The 20687-nt window shown below is 43.4% G+C and overlaps 1 protein-coding gene across 3 annotated transcripts in view; it reads right to left on the bottom strand.

Annotated features, from left to right (window-relative positions):
* CLCN2 (chloride voltage-gated channel 2) overlaps nucleotides 1-20687 on the bottom strand; it is a 186969-nt gene that overhangs the window by 66638 nt on the left and 99644 nt on the right. For 2 of the 3 annotated variants that reach the window (XM_073589223.1, XM_073589224.1), the window contains exons 4-10: nucleotides 15019-15147; nucleotides 10446-10579; nucleotides 9612-9689; nucleotides 7728-7806; nucleotides 7200-7325; nucleotides 4535-4619; nucleotides 597-698 (exon numbers count right to left, since the gene is read on the bottom strand). In XM_073589223.1, the coding sequence (XP_073445324.1) occupies nucleotides 597-698; nucleotides 4535-4619; nucleotides 7200-7325; nucleotides 7728-7806; nucleotides 9612-9689; nucleotides 10446-10579; nucleotides 15019-15147 (733 nt within the window). The remainder of the gene's footprint in view (nucleotides 1-596; nucleotides 699-4534; nucleotides 4620-7199; nucleotides 7326-7727; nucleotides 7807-9611; nucleotides 9690-10445; nucleotides 10580-15018; nucleotides 15148-20687) is intronic. The other variant, XM_073589225.1, reaches the window with a different exon arrangement.

The following is a 20687-nucleotide window of genomic DNA, read 5'->3' as shown; positions in this document are numbered from 1 at the left end:
CCTAATTCCCATTGAGAATCTGTGGAAAAAATTTAAAATCGCTGTTCACAGATTCCTTTATCCAAAATCACAAAGCTAGAGCTAGTTTGCAAAGAAGAATGGGGAAAAATTTCGGCCTCTAGATGTGCAGAGCTGGTAGAGACATACCCCAAAAGACTTGAAGCAGTAATTGTGGCGAAAGATTGTTCTAAAAAGTATTGACTCAAAGGGACTGAATACAAATGCACATCATAATTTTCAGATTTATACTTTTAAAATGTTTAGAAAACCATGCATCATTTCCTTTACAGTGGACAAATACCTGTTACTTAGTATTGGTATATCACATAAAATCCACCCCCCCAAAAAAAAATAATGGGGTATGAATACTTTTTCAAGGCACTGTATATGATTTAGCCTATTCTATTTAAAAAAAAAAGCATTTACATATAAAGGTTTCGAAATTAGGATTTGTATGCTACAGTGTTTTCCTACTGAAGTCACATGTGTAGAACACATACCGTAAAGTGGTTAGGTACTTCACTGAATTTCTGTGAGAACAGCCCTATTTGGTAAAGTCTCACAGCTCAGGTAAATGAATTTCTAGACATACTCACTTTTTCATGAGAAATTTGTTAATTGCTTTTTGTTTCCTCATGAACTCTACAATCTTGCGATTGAGGTAGACAAACAATGCACCTCCAAATCCACTAGCGATCCTACAGGAAAGGAGACTCGTCAGAATCCATATACAAAGGACTTGAAATAAATACAATACAATTTTATATATGTTCTATTTCCTGATATAAGTGAAAGGAGCTGTGTTGTATATATAGGGGGTGGCCTGGAGCATAGCCGTGTATGTAGAGAAATTTGTCTAGGAGCTAATGCTAACTAGCGGTGTGACAGCTTCATTCTGAGGAGTGATTGGAGTACCAGCAGCCAGTCACCCCCCCCAAAACCCCCAACCCCCCCCCCGGGCCACATTGTCAGATTGAACCAATCATTAACCTCAAGTGTCTTCCCTTCATCATTAACCTCTAGTGTCTTCCCTTCTGCTTTCGAATACGCAGCAATCACGCCTATCCTGAAGAAGCCATTTCTTGGACCCAACATCTAACCGTCCCAGATGTTATTTCTCTGCTGTTCAGAATCCCAGAGTGTATATAAGCAACATCCACCTTATTCTCATCCTGTTTCGTAAAACTCAATGTGGCCAAAACAAAACTTATAATCTGTTCGACATCCCACTCAACTTTTCTACCAGACCTACAGTGTCTCTCACAATAAATGTCATCATGCATTCCCCTGCATAACAAGTCCGCTGCCTCGGTGTAACTCCTGCCTCTGCCCTGTCCTTCAAACCACACATCCAAGCTCTTACCACCTTCTGCTGCCTAAAACTGAAAAATATTTCTAGTCCTTTTCTCAACCCTGAATCTACTAAAATGTTAGTCCATGCCCTCATCATTTCCAGCCTTGACTGCAATATCCTCATCTAGTGCGAGTCTCTCGCATGAACACCCGGCACTCGGAACGGAGCGTGCGGCTGCATAGAAATACATGTAGCCGCACACTCCGGTCCCAGTGCCGGTGGCAGTCCCATGTTTTCATGCGAGATGAGCCCTTAGGCTATGTGCACATGTTGCGGATTTGCTTGCGGAAATTTCTGCACCTCTTGGCTGAAAAACGCAGTGGAAATTCCGTGCGTTTTTTATGCGGATTTTATGCGGATTTGTATGAGGATTTGTTAGCTAAATAAAGATATATTATTTAAAAAAAAATGTGATGTAATTTCCTTGTCCAACCTCCATTGTTGATGTGCTTCAACCAAGATGGGCACTATTCTATATTCTCCGCCCACACACTCTTCCTCCTTCTGACATAATTTCCTTTGACAAATCTGCAGCCATTTTTGGCACTAAATCCGCAGTAAATCTGCAAACCTTTTTACACCTGCGTTTTTGCTGCAGATTTGAGTGACTCAATGGAAGTCAATGGGTGAAAAACGCTGAAGATCCGCAAAAAGAATTGACATGTTGCGGAAAATAAAACGAATGCAAATAAGGATGAAAATTTCCGGATCATGTGCACAACACTTCAGGAGTGTCATTGATTAACCTTGCTTTAGTAATCCTTTGCGCTTTTTGAGCATTCCCGTGCGGAAAAAAAGCTACGGTAACGCAACAAATCCAAAAAAAAGTGTGCACATAGCCTTACACCTCCAGCCAGTCCTCAACTCTGCTGCCCAATTAACCCATCTCTCCCCTCTGCTAACCCATTCAATGGCTTCCAATTATCTAGTTTAAGTTTTTAAGCTATCAGCAATGACTGAGGGTACCGTTACACTTAGCGATGCACCAGCAATCCCGACAACGATATGGATCGCTGGTGCATAGCTAAGTGGTCGCTAGTGAGCTGCCACACAGGCAGATCTCACCAGCGACATAGCAGCGGTCGGGGGTCGCCACTTACCTGTCAGACGTGGCGATCCTGACGTCCTCCCGCCCGCGTCCGCTCGTCGGCGCCACAGGAAGTCCAGCAGGAAGCGCCCGACGAGAAATGGTCCAAGACGTTCTTGCGCGATCAGCGATAATCAGCGGGGGAGCCGGTCGGAGGTATCACATGTAGCGATATCGCTAGCAATATCGCGGCTACGTCACAAAACCAGTGACGTTACAGCGATATTGCTAGCGATTTCCCTATGTGTAATGGACCCTTTACAAGGCTGTCCATAATATGTCTCCTCCATACATATCCAACCTAATCTCCCGATACCTTCCCATATATAATCTCCAGTCCTCTCAAGATCTCCCTCTCTTCTCAGCACTCATACATTCCTCATGCAATTGCTTCCAAGATCTTTCCAGAACATCCCCAAATTTCATGAATTCAGTACCTCAGCACATAGGATTGTGCCTAAAATTTGGAGCTGTCAGGTGCAACCTTTTGTTCATGAAAGCCTACAGTTAGCAAAAAGGAGCTGCTGCCACCCCCCGACCTACTGTCTCCTTCACCATTAGTAGTGAGGGCATGGTCCTCTCCCCTCTGCACAAGTCTGTTAGTTTGTTTATTTTATGTATGAAATATGTGTGTTATATGTATGCATATATGTAATATGTCTGTAACACTATTCAGATGTACAGAACCAAGGAATTATTGGTGATTTACAAATAAATAATCTAAAAAAATAATAATCCCAAAGGCACCTTAGGGGTATTATCATTTGAGTCATTTATGGCACATTAAACGTATATGTCATTATAGAAGAACTCCTGGAAAAATTTTAATCTTATCTTTTCTAATTATATATGTGATGTTGTGTAGGTGCATTAAAATACTTACTGAACGTCTTTCACGCTTTCTTGCAGCACTCCAATCTTCTCCTGGACCCCGTTACTTCAAGTCAGACTCACCAGTTCACACAAGGGTTATGTGTGGACCGTAAGTCGCTTTTACAATGTAAGGGCTCTTTCAGATATCCGATTTTTCCACGTATGAGAAAAACGAAACAGTTACTCTGATTAGACTTTGATCACTGTGTTGCTTGAGTGTCATCCGTTTTTCTTGTACATGGAAAAATTAAAAAAAAAAAAATTCTCGACATTTTCCTTTCTGACAGTCAGGTGAAAAATTGGACAACATTCGGATGTAATCTAAGTGCAGTCCAATTTTTTTATGGACCCATTGACTTGCATTGTCAATTTTGAAATATTAGGATGAACTAGAAGATGCTGGAAATTAAATACTGCGATCCATAAGTATTTTAATGCATCTACACTACATCACAAGTTGTGCACTTATATAGATGGTGTCTCTTGCTAATTACTTGACCAAAGCATAGAACTATCGCAAATTTACATAGTTGCCCACTATTTGAATATATTTTTTCTAGAGAAACCACACCCAAACAACCACAACAACCAGATCTGTGATAACCATGCTCATCACTAGACATCTTGTTTTGCAGAATAGGTCGTCTCATTCTCATTGTGATTTTGGGAAGGTTCAGGTGCTCAAATCTATGCAGAAACTACATAAGGAAAAGTAAAACGGCAAGCACTACTGTCCTAAGCTTGGCATGAGATACCCAAACCTGGACATCTGCAAGACTGGCATTTAGGATAACAACAACTTAACATTTGGAGTAAATTCTTCTGGTCATGGGTGGATAAAAATAAGTGGGATGTGTGACAATTTAGGACATTTGCCAGATCAGATTGGATGACATTCCGGCCTGCCCGAAAAAGTGGTCAATGGGAATTACAATAACACTTTTGTTTATGCAGCTGCTCATAGACAGAGTAGGCTTGGTTTTACATAAGGGGAACAAATGTACTGCAATCTCTTTCCACATCAGACCTTTGTGTAGAAAATCCTACGTGGCATTAATCTATAATTGCACCAAGAAATATCCAAAGGAAAAAAAAGAGGCTCAGACATTTAGATATATGACAGGTCAGAATATTGGGTCAGAAGAGAAAAGCGGCTTCAGGAAAAGACCTTTTTCGACAAAGTGGTAGCTAGACTAACTAGTCCAAAGTCTGACACTGACCCTATTACTGCAAACGCTGGAAGTTCTTGAAGGTCAAAAGGAAAGTCCAGGCGAAAACGGGTTTTAAACAATGCGGTGATCGTCTCTGAAAGAAGCAACAAGACAGAGCTGAGTGAACATCAGTGAAATTAAGACAGGCAACATGGTCAAATGAGTGACAGAAGAGATCTCATCAGTAGGGTTCACCCCAAGCAATCCTTTGCCCAGGGCAATTAATAACATGACTTCAAAACTCACAATAGGCACACAGAAATTGGGTTTTTATTAGAACAGTGCACGCTAGAAGGAATAAAAATAGAGATATACAATTGGTCAGAACATGGGAACTATTCCAACAGTGACATCTCCCGCCATAGAGCCGAACAGATACATTTATCAACAGAAATGCTTTACAGCAACAGTAAAAAAGCATTCCTTCACTTGCTTTGTCTCCCTCTGCAGAAATCTCATTATAATCATCAGTAACCCGAAGGTCGCACATGTCACACTAAAGCATTTATTCACATTACCATCAGAGAGGTCCACTTTCCATTATGGGTTTAGTTCTAATAAAAACATTAGCTATGATTGCAGAGAAGTGTTGCTTCTTTATTCTGGGAATATAAGGACCTTTATCCAGAGGCGGCTTTTGACACACCACTACGGCATTTCAGGTTTACATCCCAATTAACCTAAAAATATTGTCACCGTAACATAATGACTAGTGATGAGCGAACGTATTAGGCCGGTTTCACATTAGCGCATTTTCAGCGCGCGCACGGCCGGGGGTAGCGCCGCCCCCGATCCGGCTCTCTGCCCGGCGTGCCCGCCCCTTCCTTGTAGCGCCGCCTCCTAGCGGACAGCGGCGCCTGCGATCGGCGCACCCTATCTTTAGCATAGGGTGCGCCGATCGTGCGCAGGCCGTGCGCTAGTTGCGCTTTGACCTGCGCTGCGCACTTTTGACGGTGCGCCGTGCGCGCCAAAATCAAACTTTTCGGATTTTGGCGCGCACGGCGCACCGTCAAAAGTGCGCAGCGCAGGTCAAAGCGCAACTAGCGCACGGCCTGCGCACGATCGGCGCACCCTATGCTAAAGATAGGGTGCGCCGATCGCAGGCGCCGCTGTCCGCTAGGAGGCGGCGCTACAAGGAAGGGGCGGGCACGCCGGGCAGAGAGCCGGATCGGGGGCGGAGCTACCCCCGGCCGTGCGCGCGCTGAAAATGCGCTAATGTGAAACCGGCCTTAGGATAACGTCTTATCCAAATACGCTCGGGTCTTATCCGAGCATCTTGGAGTGCTCATATATTATGTTCGAGTCCCTGCGGCTGCATGATTTGCGGATGTTAGACCGCCTCAACATGTGGGGATTGTGTAACAAACAGGCAATCCCCACATATTATCCGAGCACGTTCACTCAACATTACTAATGACCATTCATACATCATAACTTACTATCTACGTGCACACAGCGTCATTTAGATGCAGATGCCAAGCCTTCCCAGGCAAAGCCAGGAAAGCACCAGCAGATGGTTTTCGGAGGAGGCTTAGCGGGCAATTATGCCGTCAATCTTGCGGCAGCTTTCACTCTGTACAGAAGCCACCTGAGAATGAGAATGTCACTTCTTTTGACCTCTTCAGGGTTTACAAACTCTGAATGGGTTAAAAGAAGTGACAGAAGATAGAAAATGTGCACAGTAATGTTGCTTTGACATTTCTATACATTATCTTCATTTTATGGAGTGCTTTTTCAGGAGGAATCCATCTGAAAAAGACGCTGTGTGCACATACCTTAAAGCTATGTTTACACTGAACTTTTTTCAGGTGCCTTTAGAGCAGAAACACTCTAATCGAAAGGCTTGATTTTTTAACTTCTGGTGGTTTCTCAGTGTAAATAGACTTTAAGCCTCATCAGTGAGTTTATCTCCTGGTGATGTCGATTCCAGTATTCAGGTATTATCCATGCCTTCCCAGACAACAAAACTCATCTTCAGCCTCACTGTATGGCGCTTCTATTGCCAAAACAGACGCTGCCTCTCATTTGCTTCTATCTACTTCTTTTAATGCTTCTTCTTCTAGACGTCTAATGCATGTTGCACAGTTGAATTGTTTGTACTATGTGTAGATTTTAATAAACCATATAAAAAAAGCACACTCTGTTGACGGACCTTGCAGTCAGACCTGAATTTATTTGCTGACTAATGCTACTTGAGGAATACATCATCATGATTCCACTTTGATCCACTTCCAATAATAGCCCATTACTGTGACAGTAACAATGACATAAAATAAAGCAAACTGGTTCCTTCTTCAGTCACACATGAGCACATGGTAATGCTATTTTCAAGTCTTTAACACCCAGGGCAATGCTTCATTGGAAGCCATCTATGCTGCCTGCTGAGGATTGCAGACAAGAAGCCACATTTCTAGGCAGCCTGTGCATGTCAGATTGGTAAAAGAAGAGGGAAGCACTTAATCTGACAACATTGTGCACAGAACATGACTCGAGGTCATACAAAGCATGTCATGCCATGAGAGCAGCAACTATCACTCTTAGTTTTCTGCAATAAGAAGCTGTTGCCAACTACTTTGTATTTTAGAATGTCATATTGCACTTTGTATTTCACACATTCTTTCCCCAGTTATTTATTTAGGCCTCAAATTTGAAATACCATACTGTCAATGTTTACCTTCATCTTTGTTCCATACAGCAAGGACTCGAAATATGAAAGCACTAAAGGTTGCAGCAAAAAAACCCCGCCAGTAATTTCTTACAGCAAAGAATGTAGAGGTGACCTCAATGCTAAACAGGACCCCTGGATTGGAAAGAATGAACAAAGCTATTAATCGCCATAACGTTAGCAGACACTAAACAAAAGGACCTATCAGGAACTTCTACAACTAAATCAAATGTATTTTTTTCAATAATGTCCATTAAGACAATCCTACACTCACATCCTAGTGCTAAGGGCACCTTTCTACAAGCCAACAGGATAAGGGGAAATGAGTTTACAGTAAACCTCAAGGCTGGGAACCTATTTGGTATTGTTCTCGTTACATAACTATAGAATTGGGTAAATGTCACACATATGCTTTGAGCAGCCTTCCCCTTTAACTGCTGGATTCTTCCACCCACAAATCATTTACATTATCTTCCAGAGCCTTTCCCACGCCTTGTCTCTTCCCCCAGATCCTCATGAGTCACTCAACCCTCTTACCTCCAATAGGGGCAGCAAAACAGCATCCAACTCCAACAGCACAGGCTGCCGCCAGCATCTCGATGTTACGTGACTCATTCTACAAAGAAATATTATTATTAGTATCACGATTATTACCATCAGCAATGTCAGACTGTATATCCATCTGCTCATCACAGAAACACGACAAGCAAAATGTATATTGTCTATGCACTCTTATTTTTATTTTGCCTTTTTTTCTGGCAATTTGGTACATTTGGAAGTATATACAGCGGTCTGTCATTCAATCCTCAATGTCAAACCTCCAAATGTAAAGACATACATCTAAGTGCTCATACTCACATGCGAGAAACTCGGACAAGTCTCGCACGTCAATACTCGGCACTGCCGCCGGTACTCAGATCGGAGCGTTTAGCTGCATAGAAAGACATGCAGCTGAATGCTCTGATCTGAGTGCCGGCGGCAGTGCCGAGTATTGACGTGCAAGACTCGTCCGAGTTTCTCGCATGTGAGTATGAGCCCTTAGTCATAATGTATATAGATGATAAATACCTAATTACTGGGGCCACAACGATCACGAGAACGGGGTCCAGATACCCTACTCCTCCTCACTCTGAACAAAATTGGATGGAGCCTAAGGCTATGTGCACACGCTGCGGATTGGTCTGCGGATTTCGCAAAATCCGCAGGTAAATCTGTGGATTAGAGTGCGGTTTTGCCCTGCGGTTTATCATCTCTACAATGGAGGAGATGGTAAACCGCAGTGCAATCCGCAGAAAAGAATGACATGTCAATTCTTTCTGCGGATTGGAAACCGCAGCAAAAACCGCTCGGAAAATTCCGCACCGTCTGCACTGCGGTTTCCATTTTCCATAGGATATAATGGTACTGTACAACGCAGCTAATTCTGCTGTGGATCCGCAGGGCCAAACCCGCTGCGGATCCGCAGCAGAATCCGCAGCGTGTTCACATACCCTAATAGGAGTGATGGAGATAGCCAAGGGCTAGACTATGCTATCTCCATCAAGTCTCATAAACACTGAATTGAGCAGAAGTTGTAGTATGGTACATTATAATTGATGATAATGGTAAATTTATTTCTATATGTTTTGTGTTTATTTATAAAAAAATATCAGAAATTTGACAAAAATTTAAAAAAATTAGCAATTTTCAATCTTTGAATGATCATCCCTTTAATCCAGATGGCCATACCACAGAAAAACATTACTAAATAACATTTCCCACATGTCTGCTTTACATCAGCACCGTTTGTAAAATGTTGCTTTATTTTGTTAGCATTTTAGGAGGCTTAAAAATGTAGTAATAATTTTTATTTTTTTCAAGGAAATTTACAAAATTTATTTTTTTAGGGACTTATCCAGGTTTGAAGTGACTTTGGAGGTCTTATATATTGGAAAACACCCAAAAGTGATATCATTTTAAGAACAGCACCCCCCGCCATATTGAAAACTGCTGTCAGGTAGTTTATTTACCCTTCAGGTGCTTTTCAGGAATTAATACAAAGTGGCATGACAGAAATGAATAAGTGTGTTTTTACCACCTAAATGTCACATCATGTAAATAGGGTTATTTGTTCAGTTTTTGCAGTTTACTACTAGTTCTCTCTCATAAGATGGAGCTTAGAAATGGACAAGGCAGCATGTTATTCCATACTATAATAATATGGAATTCTCTATAGTTTCTTCCAGTTCCATCACCTGTCTGAACGCCTGAGACAGGCAGGTAATAGAACTGTCACACCATACGGCACAGAGCCACACTACAAATAATAGCCCATGTCTTCGTTCTCATTTCCAGCAGGGCGATCATAATGCACCAGAGATAGCCACACTTCTGCACAAGAGTCGATAAAAGCCACTGGAGAGCATCATCTTATGTACTCACCTCGTATATTCCTCCAAAGAGGGACATGAACTTGCTGAGCAGAGCAGCGCACATACTGGCAACATGCACAAATGGGCCCTGAGGAGATGAGAAGGAGACATGTCAGCTTCCATACATTCACCGATTTGTTTCTCATAAATGCTGTTTTGCATGACTATCGCAGGAAATCTGAACTTGTATAAAGATGCCAACTTCTAAGGGTGTGTGCACACGCTGCGGATTCTGCTGCAGATCCGCAGCGGTTTTGGTCCTGCGGATCCGCAGCAGTTTCTGCTGCGTTGTACAGTAGCATTATAACCTATGGAAAACGAAAACCGCAGTGCAGACGATGCGGATTTTTCCGTGCGGTTTTCCTGCGGTTTTCAATCCGCAGAAAGAAATGACATGTCAATTCTTTCTGCGGATTCCGCTGCGGTTTGCCATCTCCTCCATTGTAGAGATGATAAACCGCAGGGCAAAACCGCAGGGTAATCCGCAGATAAACCGCAGGTCTTCTGACCTGTGGATTTTACTAAATCCGCGCGGACAAATCCGCAGAGCATTCCGCAGCGTGTGTACACACACTAAATGTTCATTGCAGTCCTCTATCAGAAAGTAAAAGAACCATTATTCATATGGGCACTGCAGTATTTTCTTTTCTGGTTTCATTTCCATTTTAGAACATGACATTATACACAAAACAATCAGTGAGACAAATATGCTAAAAAAAAGTGGAAACTATTTTGACAATTAACATTTATAAAAAAAACAACAACATTCATATGTGACTCCAGCTTTTATAGTACAAAGGCAGAGAAGAAAAACCTAATTAACTTGAGTAAATTCCAAACTCACTTCTTTTCCTAATGGCATTCCGCTTCCAAGGGCACAGGTCAGTCCAATGACTTTAGCAATAAATGTCTTAAGTGTTAGATATTCCTTGAGCACCACCCCACGTAGAATAGTCTTCATTTCTGGTATTCCAGAGCCTGTGAGACATCAAATAAAAATGATCAGAGGCTACATTGATCAATATTAGCTATGGCAAGAAGAACACGCTGCTATCTACTCAGCCAAGTTCTTGGACAGTATCTGTAATGAAAAAAAAAGTTTCTGTGGTCCATCCACCTGACTAAGGCTAGTTTCACACTTGCTTTTTTTTGCAGTGCGTTTTTCCCGCAAAAAAACGCATACAAAAGCATACAACTGCTGCGTTTTTTTCAAGCATTTTTATGAGCATGCATGAAAAAAACGCAGCGTTTTTATGCGTTTGTATGCGTTTTTAGTGCGTTTTTACCGCGTTTGCGTTTTTTTCCAACATTAGGTGGCCCCTCACACTAACCCAAACCATGACTTTACTAACCCTAACCCTGACCCTAACCCTAACCCTGACCCTAACCCTGACCCTAACCCTTAACCAAATCATACTTAACCCTAACCCAAACCCTAAACCCTAACTAACCCTAACCCTAACCCTGACCATAACCCTAACCCTAACCCTGACCCTAACCCTGACCCTAACCCTGACCCTGACCCTAACCCTTAACCAAACCATACTTAACCCTAACCCTGACCCTAACCCTGACCCTAACCCTTAACCAAACCATACTTAACCCTAACCCTGACCCTAACCCTGACCCTAACCCTAACCCTGACCCTAACCCTGACCCTAACCCTTAACCAAACCATACTTAACCCTAACCCTGACCCTAACCCTAACCCTGACCCTAACCCTAACCCTGACCCTAACCCTTAACCAAACCATACTTAACCCTAACCCTGACCCTAACCCTGACCCTAACCCTTAACCAAACCATACTTAACCCTAACCCTGACCCTAACCCTGACCCTAACCCTGACCCTAACCCTAACCCTGACCCTAACCCTTAACCAAACCATACTTAACCCTAACCCTGACCCTAACCCTGACCCTAACCCTTAACCAAACCATACTTAACCCTAACCCTGACCCTAACCCTGACCCTAACCCTGACCCTAACCCTTAACCAAACCATACTTAACCCTAACCCTGACCCTGACCCTAACCATTAACCAAACCATACTTAACCCTAACCCTGACCCAAACCCCAACCCTAACCCTGACCCTGACCCTAACCCCCCTTAACTAACCCTAACTCTAACCCAAACCCCTAAATTCCATGGTTATCAAAAAAAAACGCATGTGCAAAAAAACGCATACATGAGCATGCCAGTGCGCACATATGCGCATCCATAGGCTATAATGGCCATTTTTAGCGCAAAACGTGCGCATATGTGCGCATGCGCTTTTTTGCAGGGCCAAAAAATGCAACATGCTGCGTCTGGAAAATACAAACGCACACCCCAAAAAAACGCAGCGCATGAAAATCGCATACATGCGCTTACCAGCGCGCAGGTATGCGCACCCATGTTAAATATAGGGGAAAAAACGCATGCGCACATATGCGTTTTTTTCCAGCGCTAAAAAACGCAAATGTGAAACCAGCCTAAGACATTTAAGATCTCCAGTGGCTTCTTATTTGGTAACCTTGGCCTGTGAGCATAAAGTGACGTATCTCTCTGTAGTCTGGTAATCAGCTAGGAGTTCTGATCCTATATTATACATGATAAATCAATCAGGGAATATGGTATGTGAAGAGCAGGCGATTCCAACCTGAAAAGCAAGGTGGGACATGGTACAAAGTCAGAGAATAAGGACGATAAATATACGAAGGAAATTGTCAGATTGCACAGAAGGGGTGAGCGAAACAAGCGCAGCTTCTCCATAGGTGAAAGGTCTCGGTGCAGAGAATGGACTAGTGCCTTTGACTATTGCTTATTTTATCACAATAGACAAAAATATTTCCTCGAAGTAAAAAAAATTCACAATATCTATCTGGGTGAAAATCTTTATTTGCGGCTTTGAAAACTTTAATTTTTCAACATTAAATAAAAAAGGTGAATTAGTAAAGGAAATACAATGCCGATGTATTACTACTAGAGTTGAGCGATACCGTCCGATACTTCAAAGTATCGTATCGGATGGTATCGGCCGATCTTTAAAAAAAGTATCGGTATCGCCGATTCCGATACCGGAAGTCCCATTCAAGTCTATGCGACTTCCGGTATCGGAATAAGAAAAACCCTTTCCTGCCCTTGTACAGCCTCTCTGGGGTCTGTACGGGCCTTTCGGGGGGCTGTGCCGGCCTGCCAGGGGGTCTGTGCAGGCTCCGGTGGTCTGTGCCGGCCTGCCGGTGGTCTGTGCAGGCTCCGGGGGGCTGTGCCGGCCTGCCGGGGGGCTGTGCCGGCCTGCCGGGGGGCTGTGCAGGCTCCGGGGGGCTGTGCCGGCCTGCCGGGGGGCTGTGCCGGCCTGCCGGTGGTCTGTGCAGGCTCCGGGGGTCTGTGCAGGCATCGTCCGATGGGACTACAAGTCCCATCGGGCGATGCCTGCTACCATGACAGTGATTGACACATTAGCCAATGATGGGACAGTAGTAGTCCCATCATCCGGCTAATGTGTTAAATGTAAAAAAAAAAAAAAAAAAAAAAATTACATGCTACATACATACAACATGCATACTACATACATGCTACATTCATACTACATACTACATACATGCTACATTCATACTACATAAATACTACATGCAACATACATACTACATGCATGCTACATACATACTGCATGCTACATACATACCACATATATACTACATACATACTACATGCATGCTACATGCATGCTACATACATAACACATATATACTACATGCATGCTACATACATACTACATGCTACATACATACCATATACATACTACATGCATGCTACATACATACTACATGCATGCTACATACATACTACATGCATGCTACATACATACTACATGCTACATACATACTACATATATACTACATGCATGCTACATACATACTACATGCTACATACATACTACATATATACTACATGCATGCTACATACATACTACATATATACTACATGCATGCTACATACATACTACATGCATGCTACATACATACTACATGCTACATACATACCACATACATACTACATATATACTACATGCATGCTACATACATACTGCATGCTACATGCATGCTACATACATACTACATACATACTACATGCTACATACATACTACATATATACTACATACATACAATACATTCATACAATACATACATAGACATACAGTACATATATAACATAGAGTAACATACTTATTGTATGTGGTATGTATGTAGCATGTAGTATGCATGTAGCATGCATGTAGCATGCATGTAGTATGTATGTAGCATGCATGTAGTATGTATGTAGCATGCATGTAGTATGTATGTAGTATGTATGTAGTATGTATGTAGCATGCAGTATGTATGTAGCATGTATGTAGTATGTATGTAGTATATATGTAGTATGTATGTAGCATGTAGTATGTATGTAGCATGCATGTAGTATGTATGTAGCATGTAGTATGTATGTAGCATGCATGTAGTATGTATGTAGCATGTATGTAGTATGTATGTAGTATATATGTAGTATGTATGTAGCATGTAGTATGTATGTAGCATGTAGTATGTATGTAGCATGTAGTATGTATGTAGCATGCATGTAGTATGTATGTAGCATGTATGTAGTATGTATGTAGCATGTAGTATGTATGTAGCATGCATGTAGTATGTATGTAGTATTTTTTTTTTTAACATTTAACACATTAGCCGGATGATGGGACTACTACTGTCCCATCATTGGCTAATGTGTCAATCACTGTCATGGTAGCAGGCATCGCGCGATGGGACTTGTAGTCCCATCGGACGATGCTTGCACAGACCCCCGGACATCAGCACAGCCCCCCGGCAGGCCGGCACAGCCCCCCGGCAGGCCGGTACAGACCCCCACAGGGTGCACAGACCACCGGCAGGCCGGCACAGCCCCCCGGCAGGCCGGTACAGACCCCCACAGGGTGCACAGACCACCGGCAGGCCGGCACAGCCCCCCGGCAGGCCGGTACAGACCCCGGGCAGTCCACACAGCCCCCCGGCAGGCCGGCACAGCCCCCCGGCAGGCCGGCAGAGACCCCCGGAAGGCCCGAAATGACGGCGCATCATGATGCGCACACACCGCGCATCATGATGACGTCAGTCTGTCAATCAACTTTGAACTTCCGATTCCGATGCCGAATTCCGATATTGAAAAAATATCGGAAGTCGGTATCGGAATTCCGATACAGCAAGTATCGGCCGATACCCGATACTTGCGGTATCGGAATGCTCAACACTAATTACTACATTTTACAATGGCATCTCCAATGGTAAAACATTGATACAAAGCTGTTCATCAAACCTACAGTTCTGCTCTAATTCTGCTAATACTTCAGTGGTAACCTTGCATAATGTGACACGAGGGTACACATGAGGTGTTTGCACATACCCACAGCCTGAGGTGCCAGAATCTGTGTGAATCCTGCAGAGAAAGTGATGAGGACAACGGGATACGTGACCCAGGCCAAGTACTGCAGAAAAACATTGCTCTCTAAGCCACCGTACATCCATTTGTGAGCTGTGAATAAAGAGATGAAAGAAGCATGACAAAGTTATAAATAAAGAATAAAAAGGAGGCTTTCAACATAATGCAGATTATAAACTGATGGACGAGATCCAATGTTACAATACACTAGACTTTCCACTGGAGCTCATTTTCTCCAGTGAGTGGAAAGATCCCAGATGTAGAGGTTCGAACCTCAGTAACTTTCACAGCAGTGGTGGACCACCACCCATCCTCGCCAGTCTCACAAAATACCCAGCTCAAAAGCTGCAATAATTAGGTTTCTGTATGTTACAGAGTGCAGCAGCAGATAACACAAACACAAAGTCATGTTGTTTCACGCACCCACAGACTTATGGGGAACAGTATGGGCTGTATGTGACACTATATATAGTTCAGTGGCTGGCTGCCGTGTACATGAGGATGGCAAAGAACTGTATTTCGGAGCATGTGATGGAACTTTCTTTGAATGGGTTGTCTCAGCAATGACAATCTGTTTTATATTGAAGCCACATTAGCAGATTACCATCAGTCCAGCTCCCTCCACCTCTGCCACTTGTCCAGCTCTGTGCCCACTTGCCATTGGTCCAGCTCCCTGCATGCGTGCCATTGGCCCAGCTCCATGCACTCCTGCCATCGGTCCAGCTTCCTGCACCTTTGTCACAGGGGCCAGCTCCCAGCCACCAGTCCAACCCCGGTCAAGCTTCCTGCACCACTACTACTGGCCCAGCTTCGCACAACCCTGCCATTGGTCTAGTTCCCTGCACACCTGCCATTGGTCCAGCTCCCTGCACTCTTGCCATCGGTCCAGCTTCCTGCACCTCTGCCACTGGCCCAGCTCTGCGCACCACTACCATTAGCCCAGCTCCTTGCATTACTGCCATTGGCCCAGCTCCATGCACTCCTGCCATCAGTCCAGCGCACTGCACCTCTGCCACTGGCTCAGCTCCATGCACCTCTACCATTGGTTCAGCTCCCTGCACTCCAGCCACTGGCCCAGCTCTGTGCACCCCTGCCATAGGTCCAACTCCCTACACACCTGACCTTGGCCCAGATACCTGCACGCATGACATTGGCCCAGCTACCTGCACGTCTGACATTGGACCAGATTCCTGCACCTCTGCCACTATGCATTTATGACAAAAACTTGCATTAATATATACAGTTGTGCTCAAAAGTTTACATACGCCGGCAGAATTTTTGCTTTCTTTGCCAATTTTCAGAGAATATGAATAATAACACCAAAACTTTTTCTCCGCTCATGGTTAGTGGTTGGGTGAAACTACTTTGTTTTATTTTTTTAAAACATAATGACAACCTAAAACATCCAAATGACCCTGATCAAAAGTTTACATGCCCTGGTGATTTTGGCCTGATAACATGCACAGTTGACATAAAATGAGTGTGAATGGCTACTAAAGGTAACAACCTCCCCTGTGACTTGTGACAAATGTCAGGAAAATTATTCGGGATGCAAAGAAAAACCCACAAATAACATCCGCTAAAATACTGGACTCTCTGAAAACTAGCGGCGTGGCTGTTTCAAGATGCACAATAAGGACGCACTTGAAGAAAAATGGGCTGCATGGTTGAGTCGCCAGGAGAAAGCCATTACTGCGTAAATGCCACAAAGTATCTTGCCTACAATACACAAAACAGCACAGAGACAAGCCTCAAAACTTTTGGAACAAGGTAATTTGGAGTGATGAGACCAAAATTGAACTTTTTGGCTACAACCATAAACGTTACATTTTGACTGAGGTCAGCAAGGTCTATGATGAAATGAGCACCATTCCTACTGTAAAGCATGGAGGTGGATCACTGATGTTTTGGGGATGTGTGAGCTACAAAGGTACAGGAAACTTGGTCAAACATGAAGTAAAGATGAATGCAGCATATTTTCAGCAAATACTGGAAGCAAATTTGCAATCTTCAGCCTGGAAGCTGCACATGGGACGTACTTGGACCTTTCCAACATGACAACGATCCAAAACAAAAGGCCAAGTCAACCTGTCATTGGCTACAGAAGAACAAAATGAAGGTTCTGGAGTGGCCATCTCAGTCTCCTGGCCTCAATATCATTGAGCCACTCTGGGGAGATCTCACACACCACCTCCTCACCTCGCCCCCTATCTGTCGGAGTCCCACAAGGTTCAGTCCTAGGACCCCTGCTCTTCTCCATTTACACCTTTGGCCTGGGACAGCTCATAGAATCTCATGGCTTTCAGTATCATCTTTATGCTGATGACACACAGATCTACATCTCTGGACCAGATATCACCTCCCTACTAACCAGAATCCCTCAATGTATGTCCACTATTTCATCCTTCTTCTCCGCTAGATTTCTGAAACTTAACATGGACAAAACAGAATTCATCATCTTTCCCCCATCTCATGTGACCCCCCCAACGAACCTATCCATTACAGTAAATGGCTGCCCACTCTCCCCAGTCCCACAAGCTCGCTGCCTCGGGGTAATCCTTGACGCTGATCTCTCCTTCAAACCACATATCCAAGCCCTTTCCACTTCCTGCCGACTTCAACTCAAAAATATTTCACGAATCCGTTCATTCCTCAACCAAAAATCTGCAAAAACCCTAGTCCATGCCCTCATCATCTCTCGCCTTGACTACTGCAACCTCCTGCTCAGTGGCCTCCCCTCGAACACTCTCGCACCCCTCCAATCTATTCTAAACTCTGCTGCCCGACTAATCCACCTGTCCCCCCGCTATTCCCCAGCTTCTCCCCTCTGTCAATCCCTTCACTGGCTCCCCATTGCCCAGAGACTCCAGTACAAAACCCTAACCATGACATACAAAGCAATCCACAACCTGGCTCCTCCATACATCTGTGACCTCGTCTCCCGGTACTTTCCTGCACGCAACCTCCGATCCTCACAAGATCTCCTTCTCTACTCCTCTCTTATCTCCTCTTCCCACAATCGCATACAAGATTTCTCTTGCGCATCACCCCTACTCTGGAACTCTCTACCACAACATATCAGACTCTCACCTACCATCGAAACCTTCAAAAAGAGCCTGAAGACCCACCTCTTCCGACAAGCCTATAACCTGCAGTAACCACCGATCGACCAAACCGCTGCATGACCAGCTCTACCCTCGCCTACTGTATTCTCACCCATCCCTTGTAGATTGTGAGCCTTCGCGGGCAGGGTCCTCTCTCCTCCTGTACCAGTTATGACTTGTATTGTTTAACATTATTGTACTTGTTTTTATTATGTATACCCCTCCTTACATGTAAAGCGCCATGGAATAAATGGCGCTATAACAATAAATAATAATAATAATGCGTGCAGTTTATGCTAGACAGCACAGGAATTTACAGGACTGGAAGCTTTTTGCCAAGAAGAGTGGGCAGCTTTACCATCTGAGAAAATAAACTCACCCACAACTACCACAAAAGACTTTAAGCTGTCATTGATATTAGAGGGGGCAATACACGGTATTAAGAAATGTGGTATGTAAACTTTTGATCAGGGTCATTTGACTTTCTTCTGGCTACTCGACCATGCAGCTCATTTTTCTTCAAGTGCCTCCTTATTGTGCATCTTGAAACAGTCACACTGCTACTTTTCAGAGAGTCCAGTATTTCAGCTGATGTTATTTGTGGGTTTTTCTTTGCATCGCTAAATTGTGCCAGTTTGAAAAAAGTCAGACATACAGTGCGCAAGATCCGATGCCCAAAGATATGGGTACAGCAAAAGGTATATTTAAGCCCGTGCAGCTTATCGCTTACCCTGCTTCAAGTAGACCACCGCTGGGAATTATGGAGTTTTGGCCGCACGTGTGGATGGAAGTGGGCTGGCGGAGTGTGTTCCTGCAGCCAGCAATTAAGGGGAAGCCTCACAGAGCCAGGGGCGCCTCGGCCGGTGGCGTCCCTGGATACCAGCACAAGGGAAAAAAATACCGACTGTGGTCTACTTGAAGCAGGGTAAGCGATAAGTCACACGGGCTTAAATATACCTTTTGCTCTACCCATATCTTTGGGCATCGGATCTTGCGCACTGTATGTCTGACTTTTTTCAAACTGGCATAATTTAGTGGTCTCAACTAGTGGCAAGCAGGGCTGTGGAGTCGGTAAGCCAAACCTGCGACTCCGACTCCGACTCCTCAATTTCCCTTACACCGACTCCGACTCCAACTCCGACTCCACGACTCCGACTCCGACTCCCACATATATTGCTTATATTTAAATGAAAAATTTATTGTAGTACAATGTGAACCTCAGACATTTAATCATTTTTATGATCCAATAATCAAGATATTTAGATAGAACAGAATATATATTGGTGTACTACCCGGTTTTCATTCTTTTTGGTACAGATACGATATGGATAGACAGATATGGATAAATGGATAGATAGAGCAGATTAACTGCTTTTGCTATTGAAAACATTATCTATGAGCTCAAAAACCTTTCAGGTGATGCAGTTTTTTAAAAAGATGATCAGCTTTTGCAGCTGAAAAACGTATCCTCAAAAAACACAGGAAAAACGCTGTGTGTGAATGTAGCCTTAGATCAGGAATAGAACAGCCATTTATAGGACATTTCATAACTTTCCCAAACTCCTATGAAAAAATATTCAGCACATCCTGCATTGAATTACTGTACCCAATTTATTATATATTTTAGGAGTCGGAGTCGGTCCATTTTATACCGACTCCAACTCCGACTCCACCAAAATGAGCACCGACTCCGACTCCGACTCCACGACTCTGACTCCGACTCCACAGCCCTGGTGGCAAGGTTATACTATTAAGGATAGCTTACACGGCATGTCCCTTTGCTAACCAGGTTATTCATTGACACATTACTTTTATCGAGACACAGCCTCATGCAAAGAAAGGTATTCCGATTAGGACACTGCTTGGGCCTCCATTCACAATCTGAGTGGGGGGCATACCCACACAGTGAGCATTCACATCCTGATTTTAACCCTATACCCTTAGGCACAGCATCTTTTATTGAATACTATAGTAATTTTAAACCATATTAAAAGGGGTTATTCCAACATCCAAGTAAAACAAAAACATAAAGAATCTCCAGATATTACTATGAAACATTTTAGTGTTAACAATGTCAAAAACGTTTGAGAACTCAATTTTATATTTAAACGCTTTTTCACCCCTTTTCAATACTGTGGCTGGTCAGCAACATTTGGGACCCTCTTGCCAAATCATGCATGTCCACTGCTCCATGATAAGAAGGGGACACAAACCAAAATGCAGTACAAAGCCTAAGGAGATGCTTCCACTGCAACTAATGTATGTTATTTATGAAATAAAAATATTTTTAATAGATTTATATTGCAAAACTGCTTCTTTATAAAGGTTTGGTTAGGTTACAAATAACAAAATAACAATAACTATAATAAACCATATTATGAAATAATAAACAATGTAAGGTCATTCTTCTCACTTGCTTCTCTGCATCCACGCATGTTCTCCAAGTCGTTTGCAGCAATAATGAATGATCTCAGGTGGGTTTGACTCAAGTTTAGATCATAGAATCATAGAATGGTAGAGTTGGAAGGG

The sequence above is a fragment of the Dendrobates tinctorius genome, unplaced genomic scaffold (genome assembly GCF_039654945.1).
Source record: "Dendrobates tinctorius isolate UK_male_01 unplaced genomic scaffold, ASM3965494v1 ptg000107l, whole genome shotgun sequence".
Classification (NCBI taxonomy): Eukaryota; Metazoa; Chordata; class Amphibia; order Anura; family Dendrobatidae; genus Dendrobates; species Dendrobates tinctorius.
This window is presented reverse-complemented; position numbering and strand designations above follow the sequence as displayed.